The following is an 18,055-nucleotide window of genomic DNA, read 5'->3' as shown; positions in this document are numbered from 1 at the left end:
TTATTTCGAAAATGAAACATTTGCGACTCCATGTTCATAGGAACATTTTTTTCTTATTTTTGATCCAGGAACACGCACACGAAGTTTGTAAACATACTTCTGACTCACTCTGTATATCATAATACGTATGCCCTGTTTGAGATCAAGCTATTAATATTTTGTGAGGAGTACAAATTATAAAGCCTCACGTTACGGAGGTAATTTCCTTCGTCCTGCCCTTCGTGCGGTGTGCGTTAATGAAACGGTTCATTTCGGTGCGAGGCGTCTAATTTATCACCCCAAAGACGTCGTCTCTCTGTGATCCCGACTTCCGCTGCGCCTACGGGAATAAGTGACCTATGACTCTGCATTTTGTGAAAGTATTGAGCAAATAACTGCGTCCTAAGACACACGAGATCAGCGAGGAGGAACTCGGCTACAACATCATTTGAGAGTAATGACTAATTCAACGTAGCACACAGTCATTTTGAGAAGCTGACAGTCGCCCAGATGGTCAAATTCTGCTCGTTTTATGAAACTGGAAGGTTCTTTACCTTGTTCGCTACACCTGGCCTTACCCTGAGACTGATGAAGCCATCCCACACCCTCGAAACCTATTGCTTAAAGAACAACTTTAATATTATCATCATGTGTACGTCAAGGTTCCCCACGGGGTATCCAACTTTCAGGTTTTCCCGCTAAACCGATGCATCTATCACCCGCGTCCTCTTGCGTGCTACATGAATTCGCAAAACTCAGCCAGGGCTGCTGAGACTCAATGCAAGGTGCAAACTGACGTAAAGGGCCGTAGCCAATGAAATGCGACTGACGGAAGACAATGAATTTGGTATTTTTGGAATGTGTCCGTGGCCTGACAAGACACGAACCGAAGCTTCGTCACGGAATTACTTCAAAATTTGTCTCTGTCGTAACGTTCCCTTGCGGTTAGGTAGTTCCCGGAATGCGAAATGTCGCTGGCTTGCGGTTAGCGTGAGGACGCAAGGAGGTATTCGTGTTACAAGAACGCACTCCGCGCACGTCGACTGTCACCGCGACAATTTGCGGTTGTGCTGAGGCTTAAACGTTTACAAACAATCTAACAATATAATCTACATCTTGAAGATAAGATCACATATTCACACATTACTTAAAAAATTACGTAAAAAATAACACGCGACTTTTATTTTAGAACCAGCGATAGTACTGGAAAGAAGATACGTCCTTTTCGTGTTCAGTGTTTCAAGCGACGTTTTAGGTAATCATTTCGGGAAACCGATGCCCCATTCACATCACGTCCTCCGATTTAACACTAACTTCCTACCCCGTGAGATGGCTGTCTTCTGTGTTGTAGCAACGTGTAGTCTGGTAGAAGTTTACCAATGTTTCGGAGGTCCTTACTGCCTCCATCATCAGGGCGATGAGTCGTCGTCCTGATGATGGATAATCTAATAGGGGGCATGGTTAATGCTGCAAATTTACGTAAATTCCAGCCGGTTTATTTAAAATCTGACTTACAAACTGCTTATGTTTACACACTTCTCACAGGAATTTCAGCTGACAGCACCTACTGCTGATGGAGAGACATAAATAACAATAAACAAGCGCAAACCCCGGCCTTGAATTCGGGGAAGTTCGATCGGGCGCCTTGGGACACACGGTAATCACTCCCTTAATCACTCCGTCATCTGTGCTATTTTTGCGGATAATCTCGGTTACACGATTGTTTGAACACGCAGTAAAATCAAATAATATTCGTTCTGTAACGCGGCATCGGCTTACAATTCGTCGGGAATATTTGCACGTCGGACAACGGACAAGTGAGATTAATGGTGAGACATCGTCCAGACGCTAACCAGCGTCTGTCGCTTCATTTACATACGGCAGAAAACGGGGTTTTGTTTTAATACGTGCAGACGCGCTCGCAAGGCGCCATTGTGAACCCATTTGAAATGGGAACTACGCCTCATTAAATGATAATCATGACCTTGAACAAAAATCATCATCATCATAACTAAAATGCTAATTAGGCGAGCTGATCAAGAAATTTCGTACTTTTATACAACTCAAAATTTAATTACCGTGTTATCAACAGTGCAGCACTGAACCAGATAAATCCAGTTGAGACACACACACACACCCTGTTTCAGATTAACTTTACTATCTTCGAGTTTAGAACTTGGTCTCCGAAATGTCTTCTCCGAACTAAGATTAAAACATGAATTTCCCTAACCACGATGAAGGTGTTCATGTTTTTGTTTTGGACTGTAACTCCGTGTGAACTTGTCAACAGATGCCAACGTTTCGGGGGGGACACACTGCCTCAATCTTCACGGCTGAAGGGCTTTCTTCAATGTGATACGCACGAGAGAACTAACAAACTCTCAGTGAACTTGCTACTGTCATCGATTTTGAATCGCTGACCAGTGACGAAAACCATACAGCGGTGTAACTGAGGAAACTCTTTTATTTCTTGGAGTTACGAGAAGCGGGTACCGAACGTATTAAATGCAATAATTAAAACGAAAGGTCTCAAGTAGGTCTTTAAGAGCGAAGCAGGCTTTTCTCCAGAGCGAAGATTGTAATGACGTGTCCCTACAATCCAATTGGAGCAAAATGTTGACGCTAAAGGTAGGCAGCCTGCAACACTAAAAGAAACATCTGAAAAATGCGTACCGCAACAAAATTCCGCATGCTTAGCCCAGTCTTAATTAATTGCGCAATTGAGGTCAGTGCGATAAGAAATGGGGCCCCGGGGTGATAGCCATCCGGTGAAATGAAAATTATAGAATAAAAAAAGAGTTGTCTCTTAGCTGGTCTTGAATATTCATTGACAGGAACAACAACTTCTTCTTCTTCTTCTATTACGGCTTGCTTAAGCGAAAGTAATCGAGAAACATGGAGACAGATCTTTCTCGTAAAGAAAACCTGTCCTCAAGGAATGTGAAAGTATCGAAGTAAATTTTACTTTTCAAAATAATGTATTCATCTCATCATAGGCAACAATCGAAAGATTTTCGAATTATGCTCTACTGAGTTAAAAACTTCATAACAAAACTCAAAAAAACATTTTCAGAGGCTATTTAAGAAGGCATTGACAGCAATCGAGAAAGAAATACATGAAAAGTTTAACGAAAAAGAACATTTCTGATATTCCTGAGTTGTAAACAAAGTGCTATCTGTCTGCGTCCCGCTGCTTAGTTTCAACAGCGTATTTTATAGTCGCACAATTTAATTCGAATTTGTTCTGTTATGCTTCATCAACTTTTGAAATTACGTTCAAAACAATTTCAAGATTTTAAAACCGGACATCCCCTCGACAGACTGAAGCTTCAACGGGATCTTGGCCACAATTCGAACTGGGCGTCTCTCAGGGTCATTACCGCTGTGCTAATCAGTTCGGTGTGCGTGAAGAATTACGTTCATGAATCCAAACCAATTATAATATTATCCATGACAGTTTTAATTGTGTCTCGAGTTGCAAACTAAAACTGTTTCTCGAGCCTATATTTTTTAACCACCGTGTGGTTGCAAAAACCAGCATTTTTCGTGACGATGGTTGTTAACATGGGAACCGTGCATCTGATATTTCCTTGCTTCAATTAAGGACCCATGTGAGGCGCAGAGAACACAGAGCAGTCTTTCTGTCTTAAGGCTGGAGCCCTTTCGCTTCGTGACGTTTCCAGGTACGGGACAGATTTGTAAGTTACTGCAGAAACGTCGCGTGTACGCACTTTCACTAAAGATAACCTCGCCCTCCGAGACATTAGACAGTGCACTCACCTCACGTGAAAGTGAAAAGAGAAAGTAATTACGATCACATTTAATGTAATGTGGGTTCAAGATGATTTTCTGTAAATTTCACATAAGCAAATAATTGGCATGTAACGAAGTGTTCGTGGGTTAAGTACCGTATTTGCTCGATACTAACGTCAACGTAACTTTACCTGAGTATACACGATATGTTTAAAATCGAAGGCCGTCTGTTTATAGACGGGCTAAATTCGGAGCAGCTTTTAGAAACTTAGAAAACGCATTAAGACGTTTTATGACTTCCAAGCAGAAGTCATAGGACCCTCTTTCCCAGTGCACTGATACCCAGAGCTACAAATAGCTTCTTCTTAATTTTATGTTTGGGCAATTTCAGTTTATAATCCAATAATCCAGCCGATGGCTTAGCGGACTGGACTTGTGAGCAGATGCGAAACTTTTAGACTTGTAACATACAGAACATTATTATCGTAAACAAGCGAAAAACTTTCCCCCCCGAGATCAAGGAAAAAAAAAAAAAAGGTTTAATGTGTAACGGGACACATATTCCGTCTGCAGTCTACGTCATCATGCTTCGGCGAGAGACAAAATGTGTTTTTAATTAATCACGCAATCTTCTCGTGAGGCATTCAATTAAGATTTACAGTCATGGAACAGTGCTTCATGTTTTTACATTTCATGTTAAATGTCTTTCATTAAAACTACGTCATCACCAAGTAGAATTACCGAATGATAAACCACGCAGAGTCACTCAGCCTGTTTCACGTTTCAGATGCGGAGGTTCATAATGCTTTAATTTAATCTGTTCAAATACTTGCTGTTCACCCATCGCAAACTTTTATCCCACTAAGAACAACGCACGCGGGCGTACGTTCGTGCCACCACCGAGATCTGAACCCGTGATGTTAGATACAAAAATCGGAAGGCGTCCCATAATTATGATGACGTCAGCTGATTTTACGGATGTGAAATCCACCGGACAAGATGTCGTCATGTTTTGCAAGTATTAATTCATATTCATGGATATTCTGAGGTAAGCGATATGGCAGGCAATCATGTAACTATGAAATTAATATATCTCAGCATTTCTATGGAACTATAACACACACATTACTAAGTCCATCCCACAAACAAACATAATTAAAATCAGCCATAATCATTCTTTTGTTGTACGATAACAAACAACAAATAAGTAATGGAGACGGCAGGAACGCGTTTCGTCAGAGCGGTCACAGGGCCCAGAATGGCGGATCGTAAACAAAACGAATAGATCACAGAAGAACTGGAAATATCGGCATTGCCCTATAAGTACAAACCGAAGGGCAGACGATGCCAGAGACCTGAGAGATAAAGACGGACGGAGCAGTTTTAATCGTCGTAATAGGAACATGACAAGAGCTTAGTTTGTGAAGATCACAAGAATTACAGCTTCTCGCTCTGGCCTCCTTATCCCTTTGCGACGATACTCACTAGATAAAACATGTCAGATTTTGTGCTGACTGTGCCGAACTTTTGTCATTTTAACGTCCGGTGTTTTACCTGGAGGCTCGGGTAAACGCACAGAAAACCAGAATCCTCCATTAGCCGAGCGCTTCTGCAATTAGGTACAGTATAAATATTTTCAGGAAGCCATCTGTCGAGGGGCAAGGAGTGAGCGCCGGTAATCAGCGGATCGGTACTGTTCGGGTACCCTGCTCTGTTCCTCGCCTTCTGCTTCGCAGTTTGCAGTGCGCCGAGAACATCGGCCGGCAACGGGCGGACAGTAACTGAGGTAAGCGACTTCGAGATTCACAGCACCAGGTGGGACGCGAATCAACAAGCAGGTTACGAGCTCCGAACGACGAGAAGTTTCACATCTGTGAATTCGTAACGCGGTCAGGATTTTGTTAACATAAACTTTTGCAAACCACTTATCCGTTTTTGGTCGAAAATTTATATAAAAAAGAAACAAATATTTATCTTTTTTCGCCAAGTGAATTACCAGCGTGAAAAATACTCTTTACGATTCGGTACTTCGATTTCAGATCGGTGATGTTAATTTCCTAAAACAACCTTTTTTTCTGGTGTAACTGATTATACATACGGCACCATTTTGAATTCAGTAGAAAATTTAATGGTAATATGTTATGAAATATTTTGTTGTTGTCTTCAGTTGTATTTTCATTTTACAATGAACAGCTAAAGCCTCTTAACTGATCAAAATTTAAAACACGAAGCCACTTAACAAAGTAACTTTCTCTGCAGAACAGTTTACAATCGAACGTCGCGGTCGGGTGGTTAGCATTCGATGATCCTGATTCAAATTTCTGCCTAAGACCAGTTATCACGAGGTCTTTCGTGATCTTCCACACAAACGGTAGGGCAGTAACTTAAATCAGGCAACGACCGCTTCCTTCAACATCCTTTCTAATTTATTATTCATTAACCACCTTATCATTTGGCGTGACATATCCTGAACTATAGACAGCGTCTTTAAACAAACCCCAAATAAATATAACAGAACTGGAAATACCGGGCCCCCTGTTCATTTGAAACACGAAATCATTCATAACTTCTCAAAATTAATTATAGTTCTGATACTCTTACAATGCAGCTTAATTAAACTGAACAGAACAAAACACGGTCTGTACCGGCTGTTTGGTGTCACGGTGAAATGTTAACAGAGAAGGGACAATGACTTAACATTTTATTACTCAGATAATTATATTTCTTTATGTCAAAGAAACCTATACCATCAGACTGAGAGCAAAACAGTTTCCAGCGTTCTGGCTGAGAATTAGGGATCTTTACGATACCGTAATCATTTTAAATGATACAATTCGCGTTAAGGGGAGGTGCTTTGCTTCACGGAGTCAATAACAAAACTCCTGTAACACTAATGGATCCTGTCCTGCGCCAATTTCAATGCATTCCACACCAATTTCCTTTAATATCTATTATATTACCTTTCCATCCGTCTTGATTTCCCAGTGGTCCCGTTGACTAAACTTTTATATGCATTTTAATCATCCCATGCGTGCTACATGTCCCGCACATCATCCTCACCCTAATAATGTTTGAAGAGAGACAGAAATATTATGAAGCTCAATATTATTTAATTTGGAATATCTTTAGGCTGTTCATATTCGTGGAATTCATGTCAGGTTCTTATAAACATCGAAACGAGGAGAGTAGCCTCTTTTCATGACCTCTGACAGTTGCATGAAACTCATCAAGGGTAATTAGAAGACGGGGCAAACAGCTGTGGGATGCGGGCAAAAGTGTTACTGCTCTAATTAGTAATTCAGCGGCGTATGAATCTAAACAAGTGATCTAACATTGTGTAAATTGTAGTCAGAACCAAATTTTGAGTGGCCGGAGTTCTATCAAGTTCTGTGTACTGCTCAGATTTATAATGGGCTTGGGGGAATTTTAATGAACTGAACGAAACTTACATTTTTCTCGCTTATGGTTAAAGTTTAAGAGTACTGTGGATTGATGCAGAGATTCCTCACCTTGAGGCAATTACTGACATGGGACTGTGCACTTCACAGAGGAGCCCCGATGGACTACAAGTGCTGCTAAGCAGACAAACTGAGACACGATGACGGGTTCACTGGCTTACAACGCCGGATATCTGACATGATTGCGAGAGAGCAGCTATTATACTTGGTCACACTGCTTGCATGGTAAGTTGAAATTTTATGGCTTCAGTTGGTAGTGATCAGTTACACTGATGTTGTATGATTACAGACAACCCACTATTTAAAATTAGAAAAAAAAAATAGCATATTCTGCCACACTGGTCAGCTGTACGAAGAAAACGTCGACCGCGCATGGAGACGATGAGGAGAGAACACGAAATTTGTGTCACGTGGTCACATAATAAAACATCTCAAAAGAAAGAGAACAAGAGACCGCTGGGTGCATTTAAGTGGTTTTATACTGGTTAGTATACCAGTGTAACAACTTTCATTCACTTGACAAAACGATCCAACTATAGCACAATAATCTATTCTATGAAAATGTAGGATTTATGCAAATAAAACAGATTATTGTTTGTGGGCAATGTTAATGGACTTATGGATGATATAAAAGGCAGAAACTTTCTTGGTCATCTTCAATAGTCAAATTCTTGCACAAATATACCAGAATAATTAGCCTATATATAGATTTCTCAACTTGTTTATTGTAACCGAAACACAGTGCTTGTTTATAATATTACAACAAATACTGACGCTGAAGACAGTCGAAATTTCTACTATTACCACCCCTGAGGTTTCATGTCACAGCGCAAATATGTACTAGTATAATTTACGTTCCAAATTGCATAATTATTACTTCCTGGGTCCCAGCAGACCCACCGCACACAATGAAACCTCGGAAATTCTTTCAAGAACGTGTTTTATATTTAGCATATAAATTGCATAAACAGTTAGAAATTAACTTGCAAATGTCATACCTGTACATTGAGATGACGATGTTCGGATGGCATGCAGTCCCGACTGTTGAGATAAACGGTGCGTGTTTTTGAGAACTGCTATGGCGAGTTGCCAGGTCAAACCAACACGATTTCATTACCTGCAAATTTTTCATTAGGAGTTAGTCATTCTTTAACAAATACTGCCCATTATACCCTAGCTCAATTATTTGCAGATTCCAAAAATATAATTAGCCTATTTTGACTCTTCACTGTTTGTTTTAATATTCTTAAAATGTCTTGTGCTGGTTCCAAATTCTTACTTGATTGTACCACGCGTGTCCTTCGTTAGTCCTTAAATTCCATGCCTCATACATCAGGATATTTGTCGCTGTTTTTCCTTTGTTTGGAACATCACTTTGAATCCTGTTTCAGAATTTCGCTTCATGTATCAGACTGACTCACTGGTGTCTTATTTTCAGCTTATTATGTTCCACCTGCAAAAAGAATTACACCATCAAGCCACGGGTGGTCCTGCCAGAAAATTATGTCAAAGGTAAGATTGGTAAGTTCCTGTGCATGAGACAGTGTGTGGAGTGCGTTAAAGTGTCCATATTTTATTTGCACCTGGTTTCAGCACTGAAGTCCAGCAGGTACGTAAAAGTCGGTAATCAGATCTCCACTTTGACGCTGCACAATCATAATATAAAATATGCAAAAATCACCTGGAGTCCAGTTGAACAGATATCACCACTAAAATGAAACACTGCTGATTTCAGAGATTCGTCCTCCTTCACCGAAGGGACAACCAGTCACAGTGGACTTCAGCATTTACATAGTCGACATCAACTCTATAAATGTAGAGGACATGGATTTCCGGTAAGTGCGTAAGAAAGTGTGGGCCTGGACTCCTGATGGCACACCTTTCCCATCTCACGTTCAAACATTAAAAAATTAAATGTAAATAGTTCATTATTGTATTTATATAACTCATAATCCACATTAATAAATGAAAATGGATGTCTGAAATTTACCGTTGTAATGCCACTAACTTGGTGAAAAGCCTGCAAATATTTCTGTAGTCTGTTTCATGCAAGACAAAATTGTCTTCTGCGTTATATTTGGCACTCATACCAACTGTCTGCCACTTCTAATGTTGCCCAAGTGGACTTAAATGTTACGTTTCATTCTGTAAGTTTTCTTAAGTCTGGTGATTTTAATTTATTGCGCAAAACTTCATTGGCAAATTCACCAGATGATTATTTTTTTTCAAAACAATACCACAATTTAAAAAAAATGGTAATACTTCCCATGATTATCAGCCTTTTAGCTGCTCGCAGTATAATCTTAAGAAGCTATTGCAGCTTTAGTCAGAATTAATGGTTTTAATATTGTGATATTGGAGTTTACTGTGATGGTTCAGATAATCCTGGCTTGGTTCTCAGAATTATAATTAATCATGTACCATAAGCGAACAGCGGATTTTAGCCGTGTACTGAAGGACTGAATCCTGGGCTTCAGTTTAGCGGTAGGCCACTGCGATTCACAGAGTATAAGCAATGACCTACAGATGATAAACGTAAAAATCTGCTTTTACTGGTGTAACATACTGAAATGAAATGTTTTGCCGATGCATCATACCAATTAAGGTTCTCTCTAAATTATTATAAAATCTTACTACTCTGCACACAGAAATGCAGGTAGGTTATTATAAAATGTTGTCAGAAGTAAACATTTGTTGAATAATGAATTCTTCTCGGGCTACCAGCCGTGTGAGGTGACTTAATGAACATAACCATTCTCGTCCTCAGGGTAGGTGTCACACCGCTGGTAGCCCGAGAATAATTTATCATACTTAGTCGCTGTGAAAGCTTCAGATTATACATTAATACTTTTTGGCTTAAACTCCATTCGTACGTACTACGACTCTCTTGTTCCGGAACTGAAACCGAAAATTATGTGAAAAAGAAGACTAATTTTCTTTTGACTTCTGTAACTTTAACTGGGGCAGAAATAATCACATGCATTCCTCTTTATACTTTGACTCTCTACGCTTATCTAACATTTACATTGCATTCTGTTCTATTGCAATTACAGTACTTGAGAAATATACTAATGTATTTTATTGTCTTTTGGGAACGGTTGGTGATGGTGCAATTGTGGTGGTGGCAACAGTGTGGATATGTTTGTAAGGCAGCGGTGGACTGAATCCCGTCTTCACATGCCTGATGACATCTTTGAAGACGGCGATGATTATGTAACATTGCCGCCAGAATTTTTTGATAATCTGTGGCAACCAGATCCATACATTCTGAACTCAAAAGTCTCAGGTATAAAAAAGTTTTTAAGTTTTAAAACACAAAGCGAGGAGAGCGAACACAGAGATTTGAGAGACATGGTCCAATAACGATGTTCGGATTATAAGCTTACAAAGGAGCTTCATTTCAGCGACATACAACCAATGTTAAAGGATCTAAAAGTATCAATATGTGGATTAATGATAAATTTGACTAACATTCACAACAGTTCTGTGGACCATCGAAGCAGCGAGTGTTTTGCAGAAAACCTTAGAAATTAATGTGTGCAGTTTTTACCATCTCTTATAATCTTAGTCCAATAAAAAGTGATTAAGAGTTCCAAATTTTGGTGTTTCGACTGATTTTTATTCTGAAAGTCACAGTTTAACAGTTCATATTAACCTCAATTTATGCAGAAATATAATTTTATGAGAATTGGTAGAAAATTTAGAATCTGTTAATGGGATAACATTAACAAACTTACAATATGACACTTTTAACATTTTCTTTTGATGCATCTCCAATGTAATTAAGCACAGACATACAAATGGTAAGCTGATATGAGTGGTAAGTGCACGCGCGAACAGAGATGACTCCACGTCACTGTTTCTGGTTCTGTAGTCTTCTGGAGTCTTTCGGCTGCTTCGCCCACATAGTAAATGACTTCTATAATTGGAAAACACTGTTTTCAGGGACCTACAGACATATATTTCATGAAGCCAGATTTCCACTGACAAATGCATTTCAAAGTTCTTCAACTTCACTGTTTTAATGGCGATGCTTAGTTTCCCACAGTCTGAAGAAATCTTTTTCAAATCCACGAACATTCCGTCACTAAAGGAATGATTTTTTTCAGAGATCGCTAAGCTGACACACAAGTTCTCGAGTGTGACGCTGTACCGCAACAAGACCGTGCGCTATGCAGCCCGCATGCACGCCATTCTAGCCTGCCAGATGGAGTTCCAGCTGTACCCCATGGACGTCCAAAGCTGCCCCATGTTCATTGAGAGCTGTGAGTACAGCAGACATCAGTAATTTAATGACAACTGTAATGACTGGTCAGAAAATTTAAAGAGTAATGCCACAACACAGACCTACAGACTTCTGCGTACGCTATACCAAAAAAGCTGATCCAGAAGAGGAAATCATTCAATCTGGCTCACGGGAATTTATAAAGTATGAAAACAATTAGGTTAAACATAAGGTTTGAGTTCTCACATTGGTGAAGATATAAAAGCTGTTCTTTCAAATTGTGATAATATTCCCTGATGATGGAGACAACACGTTCCTACCTCGATCTAAGAGTCCATTCAGCATCACAGCCCAGAAGAACAATGAGAGGTTTATCTCGCTTCATAACTTATGAGTAACATACTTTGGGGTCATTATTTGAAATGTAATGATCTACCACATTTGTGGAAATTCATGGTCCTCAGTGCGAGTGACACGTGAGGGTAAGGAATGGAATGAACTGGCACATAGTAAGGCTCATTTGTGGGCTTTTGTGAACACGGTAATGAACCCATAAAAGGCAGGAAATTTCTTTTCAAGCCGAGTAACAATATTCTCTGATCTTGAGAAACCTTGTACGTAAAATAATCACTGGGAGAAATTATGGACTATAATGCCGTGTAGTCTGGTAGAAATTGACATGGCATTACAACCCAGAAGACAGCCATTTCTGTACTCGCCGCCATGAAGACCTCAAATCCTACTGGGAGGAATAATCTGGCACTTAGAGAAAATATCTATGATATTATTTTTCAGTCTCATACAACAACCAGAAACTGAGGTTGCGATGGGCAGCGGATGGCGTGAAGCTTAACCCAGAACTCAAACTCCTTCAATACAATGTTGGCCAGCCACTGGAACTCAGGGAAACAACAGGGTATATGGTGGAGAGGGAAGGTACGACACGTGTTTATGGATACGAACATTTAAACTTATCTTTTTTGTTAGTATTTAATGTTCAGTAAACGAGTATCACTTGCATTCTTCAGAATCTCCTCTTTGCTGAATATTATAAAATGTAAAACTAATATTATTCATCTTCCATCTCCTAAGTATTTGTGTAAAAGTTTGAGGTTATGTCTGACAAATTTAATGAAGACAGAATCTGCACCAGTGGGAATTATGAATGGAAATGGATCACCAGATTATGTGGTTGTCCTCTCACAGTTCTTGCTGATGTCAGCACAACACCTTAAAAAGCGCAGGTGTCTTACATTCTTCTTACTTCTTTCATGACGACAATGTGTAAATTTAATCAAATCACATATTTTCTTTAATCATTAAAATACTTCTGCACAATTTTACACCATTCTTGCACAAACTAGTTCTCCTTCAATATATGAAGCTTTGAAGTTTCAGTCACCTTATCAAGAGCTTGAGGATTGTCACACGACTGAAACTTAATCACCACTAGCACTTGGATTGCTCTGTGTTTTTCAGCAAACTTCTCGCGCTTGGTCATGTACTTCCGATTTGAACGTCAGATTGGGCACCACCTGATCCAGACCTTTGCTCCCAGTACACTTGTGGTAATGCTGTCTTGGTTCAGTTTCTGGATTGGTCTCGATGCAATTCCAGGTCGTGTCACTCTGCTCGTCACGTCTATGCTAACGCTTGTAACCATGTTCACAGGCCTCAAGTCGGACATCCCGCCTGTAGCATACGTGAAGGTAAGAGCTGGGTTCCATAAAAGGCAGGAGAAACGATGGGGGAACTACAGTTCCTTCAGAATCTTAAAACTGGCTCAAAAACAATCAAACTGTAACTTCCTAATTTATATCCTTTACATTTCCTCTAAAATTTCTGTATCTGGATAATGTTTTCATTAGTGACGACTGCATACGAGGTAAATTTTTTATAAAATTCCACGACATTTGCACAACAGAAAAGAACAAGGAGTCTAAATGATAAGATACATGTTTGAATTGAATTCACTGACAATTTTGTGTAAATGGGTGTGCATCGAAGTATGAGAAATGATGATAAATGCACGACAGTGCTCGTTTCCTTGTTTGTTTGTGTGGCAGGCCCTGGATCTGTGGATGGCTGGATGCATGGTGTTTGTGTTTGCTGCTCTTGGGGAATTTGCAGTAGTTAAGGTTCTGGATGTCCGCTATCAGTCGCAGAAGAATGAACGAGTAACCTCTGTTCCTAGGATTCTACCAATGGTAAATTCCATATCACAATTTTCATCAACAAATAGTTTAAAACCTTCCTTTAATTGACATAATACAAGACTACGAGATTCAAACAAAATTGAAACGAGAAAGATTTAGCTGTTATGTTTACGAAAATTCAAGAGTTTTAGAACAAATGTTTGAAGAAAAAAAAGACTGATGAAGAGCCCAACCACATTTAGAAGGTTTATGAAAAGCAATTCGTAGTTTTCCACATCATTATCAAAAACTGTTACCCACGTTTACAAGCCATTAGTTGTGAACTTCAATAAGCGCCTGGCCTCAGTGCCAACCTAGAAATATATCAGATTCAGCCCAAAATTGGTCTTGCGGTCAACAGACATTTTACTAAGCTGACAGAGATTAAAGCTTGGGAATTCCCCATTGGATTCATGTCAGAAGAGACACATTTATGTTATTTATGCTCAATTCTCCCCATGCTCAACTCAGTACAAATAGTTTGCATGCTAAATAAACTCAGTAGTATAGTAAAGAACGCCTGATTAATAAGTGAATGAATTCCGTACTTTACAAAAATTCACCACGAATTAATAATGTGATAATGTAGACTGCAAGTTACTTTACATGCTATGATAATTAAGCTTTTATATTACTCAGTCAGTTACTATGGTTAACAGCTTAATTCTAAGACAAACTTCTTCAGTACGAAATCTCAGTTCTTTTAATATCTGAGCCCTAAATTCCTCTCCCCTTCTAAGAGTTCCCATTCAATGATGTCATTAATATTTCACCTTTAATTTAATCATCGAGTCATCATCAATGATACCATAAATTAAAGGAATCTTTGCAGAACAAACCAACAAATTATTTCCTTGACAAACGTCATTTATCTTGTGTTGAAGTTAATTGTTTTGCGTGTGACAGCGAATTCAAGCCGTAGACAAGAAGACCCGATGTGTTACGGCGTGGGACGTCGAGGCGCCGGGAATCCGCTGCAGGAAGCATAGTCTTGGCCTCAGGAATCGACGGTTCCTCCAGCTCTCATGGCTTGACCACAGAACTGGCGAAGAAAAGATACTTTGGAAAGAAATTGATCGCCAGTCTCGCATCTACTTTCCAACATTTTTTCTTTTGTTTGTTGTATTTTATTGGCCTATTTTGCTATTAAAAAAAATAGGTTGACGGCGGTGAAAATTAAGTGAATACACAACTAAAAAGTACTTGATATATTTTGAAATGTAATAAATTTTTTCAAAGATTAGATGGACGCTTTCCAGACAGTCTGGAGGTGTACCATCATTGCAGCACGACTGGTTCGTTTATTGTAAGAGAGGAAACACGAACGCAGATGTCATTTTTAAATATGGGGCTATAATAGTCTGTACTATTTCATAAAACTGTGCGCAGTTCTATATAAATAAGTTTTAGGATTGGTATTACATTATTAGAAGCTTTGCTAGTTTTATATTATGTGTATTCTTCGTCGAGCGCTTTAATGTTTTCGTTCCACTACGTAATGTGTGTGGGTCGCAACATTCATAATTAAGCGCACTTAAAATGTATTACGGAATATATAAACTGAATCAAACTTGAATGTATGCATAAGAAAGAAATACTTTCCAACTAAGATATTATTTAAAAGAAGAATGTGAATTGTAGTAAAAGTGATGAATGTAATATTTTGTATCGTGAAATGAGAAATTCTTTCAGCTGTGCTTAACCGTGTGAGATCCATTTGTTTTAACAAAACATACTTCAGTTTATTTTATATGAATTTTTGAACTTTTGGGTTCAATCTGGCAGTGGCCTGGAGCGTAGTTTTCAAGTCGTCACACTCAGTCTGACGGGGAACGAGAGAGAGAGAGAACGCACATGAAACATGAAATGGAGAGCAAATTTAACCATTTGTCAATCTCTGCTAAATATTAATCAAGAAACTGACATGTAAGGAGAATGCACAAACTTAACAATTTTGAAATGAAAATAATGACATAGTCACAGCGACGCAGCGATCATAATATAATTATGTTGTCTCTGCATTTATGTATTCAATTTACATGATTCCTGTACTTTAAGCAGTGAAACTTCAAATATACATCTTACAAAAATTTGCGTGGCCCGTAATTTATAGACATTGCTAAGGTTAGGGCCACAGTATATATTCTATATTCTGTCCTATCATAAAATGTTTCAAATAAAAGTATCAGATATTAATGAACACTGTATTTTGTCTCGTTCTTATACAAGGCGAAGTTTTTGAGAATACTGATAATGCTCAATGTGCATCGAAGCGCGGGTTTAAGGTCATCTTCAGAGCCAGCTTCCGAAAGTCACCGGTTTGATGCACCAACAAGCAACAAGCAATCATTTAATTTGGTAATGGCTTGGGCCGAAAGATCACGCAGGATCACAGCTGGGAAATTCGTGGATTTAAACCTTGGATTTTTCTTTTCTTTTTGGTATGTATAGATCAAAAACTATATAAACACATTTCAATAAAATGTGAACTGTTATTTTAAAAAAATATTTTGAGTTTACTGGGTGTCCATTTTAAAAACGCTTTATCATAACCTGATGACAGTGAATCATGAGGCATGGCAGAGCTTAAGAGCAAATGACACGGCCTATTTAGACATTACACTACAAACAAATGAGAAATCACAGCATTTATTAAAAGAGAGTTAGGATCGGTAGAGAATAAGCGACTGTCGTCTGTTCCGAACTATTATCCTTGCAATTTCCGTAAGGGACTGAGGAAAACTAGAAAAAGAATTGGGATAACTGATTGCAGTGTTAACTGTTGCTCAGAAATGTTTGGTTAGAAGTTCATGATCCAGTGGCACTAATCAGGGGGCTGTGGGTGATAAGTGTCAATGATTGGATGCACTGGAAGAACTGGACAGTTCAGATTTGGTAGCTTCTGTATGGAATTCGAGCAAACTGAGAAGATACAAGCTGAGACACACAAGGACAATTGTCCTCAGTTACTTAAAAAATCATTATCGTATTTCACCCACATTATTGAAATCCATTTCTGCACAAGAATGGGACCTATGATTGCACTAGAACAAGGTCTAACAAAGGACTACATTGTTACAACAATGGTGTTGGCTCATATTAGTGTAAGAATGTCCTTATGACACAGCAATAACCTTGGAAATCCTCAGCGCAAGGGCGACTTAAGGCAGGACAATGAACAGGAATCATATAACAGCAACAAGGGCCTATGTGACGCGGCATGAAATATTGGTTTACTTCAAGGAGAATGCCTTCTCAATCTTGTTTACTTAGCTGCCTAATGTTTGTGGTTATTACTTAAGTCAAGTGCATTTTAAAAGTAAATGTCTTTTTAAACTGTGCACTGTAGTTACACGTTGTGTTATTTTAATTAAATACACAGAAAATAAAAGAGAACATGTATTGTACCGCGCATTGTAACGGCAAAGCGTACAGCATTAAGTTCTACCATAAATCTGTTTCTAAAGCAATGTTCCTCTTAACGATCTTGTGTAACTGAGACTTTCAGAGGCGTGAGATTTACTCACAAGGCTGACCATCCAAGGACGTCACTGCAGGAGCTTGGTTATTTGTTTTCTTCTGTAAATATCTCGTAATGTTGTAGCAATTGTACAGCAACCTTGCTTTACGTCGTCCGCTCCCTTTCGCTGATTTGTGTCATTAATGATTCGCCTACCTCTCGCCCCCATACAACCCTCTGACAAAATTAAAGCTACCAACCCTTATAAAAAAAAGCTACTTTTACCCCAAAGGAAACGCATATTGTTGACATTCTTAACCTAAAAATACAATTAAGAGTCTATGAGCACTGTGACGAGACACTTGGTACTTGAACCAAGGCCCTCTTAGATCTAGCCATTAGAGGTGAAACTTGGGGAAACAAATCTGATATTATAGTGAACGCTACACTTGGCTTGAATTCGTTCCAACTGAGTTGTGATGCGAAGCACGTCCTATTATTTTGCACGCTGAGTCATGACGCGGATCTCTCTGCCCTTAAAATATCAATCAGAATTCTTATTCATCTTAGATTCTATGCAGAAATTTCCCTTCTTTTTGTCAGGCACACTGTTTTGTTGGCAATGAAAAAGCACGTGTTTCGATGAGAATTATTGTGACTATTATTATGAGGAACGAAAGTGCTTTTGTTGAGTACGAACATCGCGTGAGAAGGGAAAATTCTATGGTCCATGCTTTCAGTGTAAACAACATATTTTACTGCATGAAGCAAACCTTTTGTGAAAAGCTAGTAGTGATTCACCTAGTCAAAATCTTACGCTATTATAACGAATCCGAAAGTTCATTACCGTCTTAACAACAGCCCACCACTGGAAAATATTCTGAACCAGACGAATTCAGTACACAACCTCACATCCTATTTCACTACCATCAATCTTAAACATTATCCTTCCATCTACATCTAGGTCTCGAAAGTGTCTGTCTTC

General features: G+C 39.0%; 1 protein-coding gene across 1 annotated transcript; it reads left to right on the top strand.

Moving 5' to 3' along the window:
- Positions 1–5,394: 5,394 nt before the first annotated feature.
- alka (glycine receptor subunit alpha alkaliphile) lies at positions 5,395–15,810 on the top strand. The gene is made up of 10 exons (XM_022057108.2): positions 5,395–5,518; positions 7,281–7,415; positions 8,629–8,702; positions 8,926–9,025; positions 10,322–10,476; positions 11,300–11,455; positions 12,211–12,351; positions 12,895–13,124; positions 13,482–13,622; positions 14,517–15,810. The coding sequence occupies exons 2-10, from the start codon at positions 7,369–7,371 to the stop codon at positions 14,772–14,774; spliced, it is 1,302 nt and encodes a 433-aa protein (XP_021912800.1). The 5' UTR covers positions 5,395–5,518; positions 7,281–7,368; the 3' UTR covers positions 14,775–15,810.
- Positions 15,811–18,055: the final 2,245 nt, after the last annotated feature.

The sequence above is a fragment of the Zootermopsis nevadensis genome, unplaced genomic scaffold (assembly GCF_977971745.1).
Source record: "Zootermopsis nevadensis isolate Lab colony 2312 unplaced genomic scaffold, Znev_1.0 Znev_ptg000001l, whole genome shotgun sequence".
In the NCBI taxonomy this organism is placed as follows: Eukaryota; Metazoa; Arthropoda; class Insecta; order Blattodea; family Termopsidae; genus Zootermopsis; species Zootermopsis nevadensis.
The sequence above is the reverse complement of the archived record's forward strand: the minus strand, read 5'-3'. Positions and strand labels throughout refer to the sequence as shown.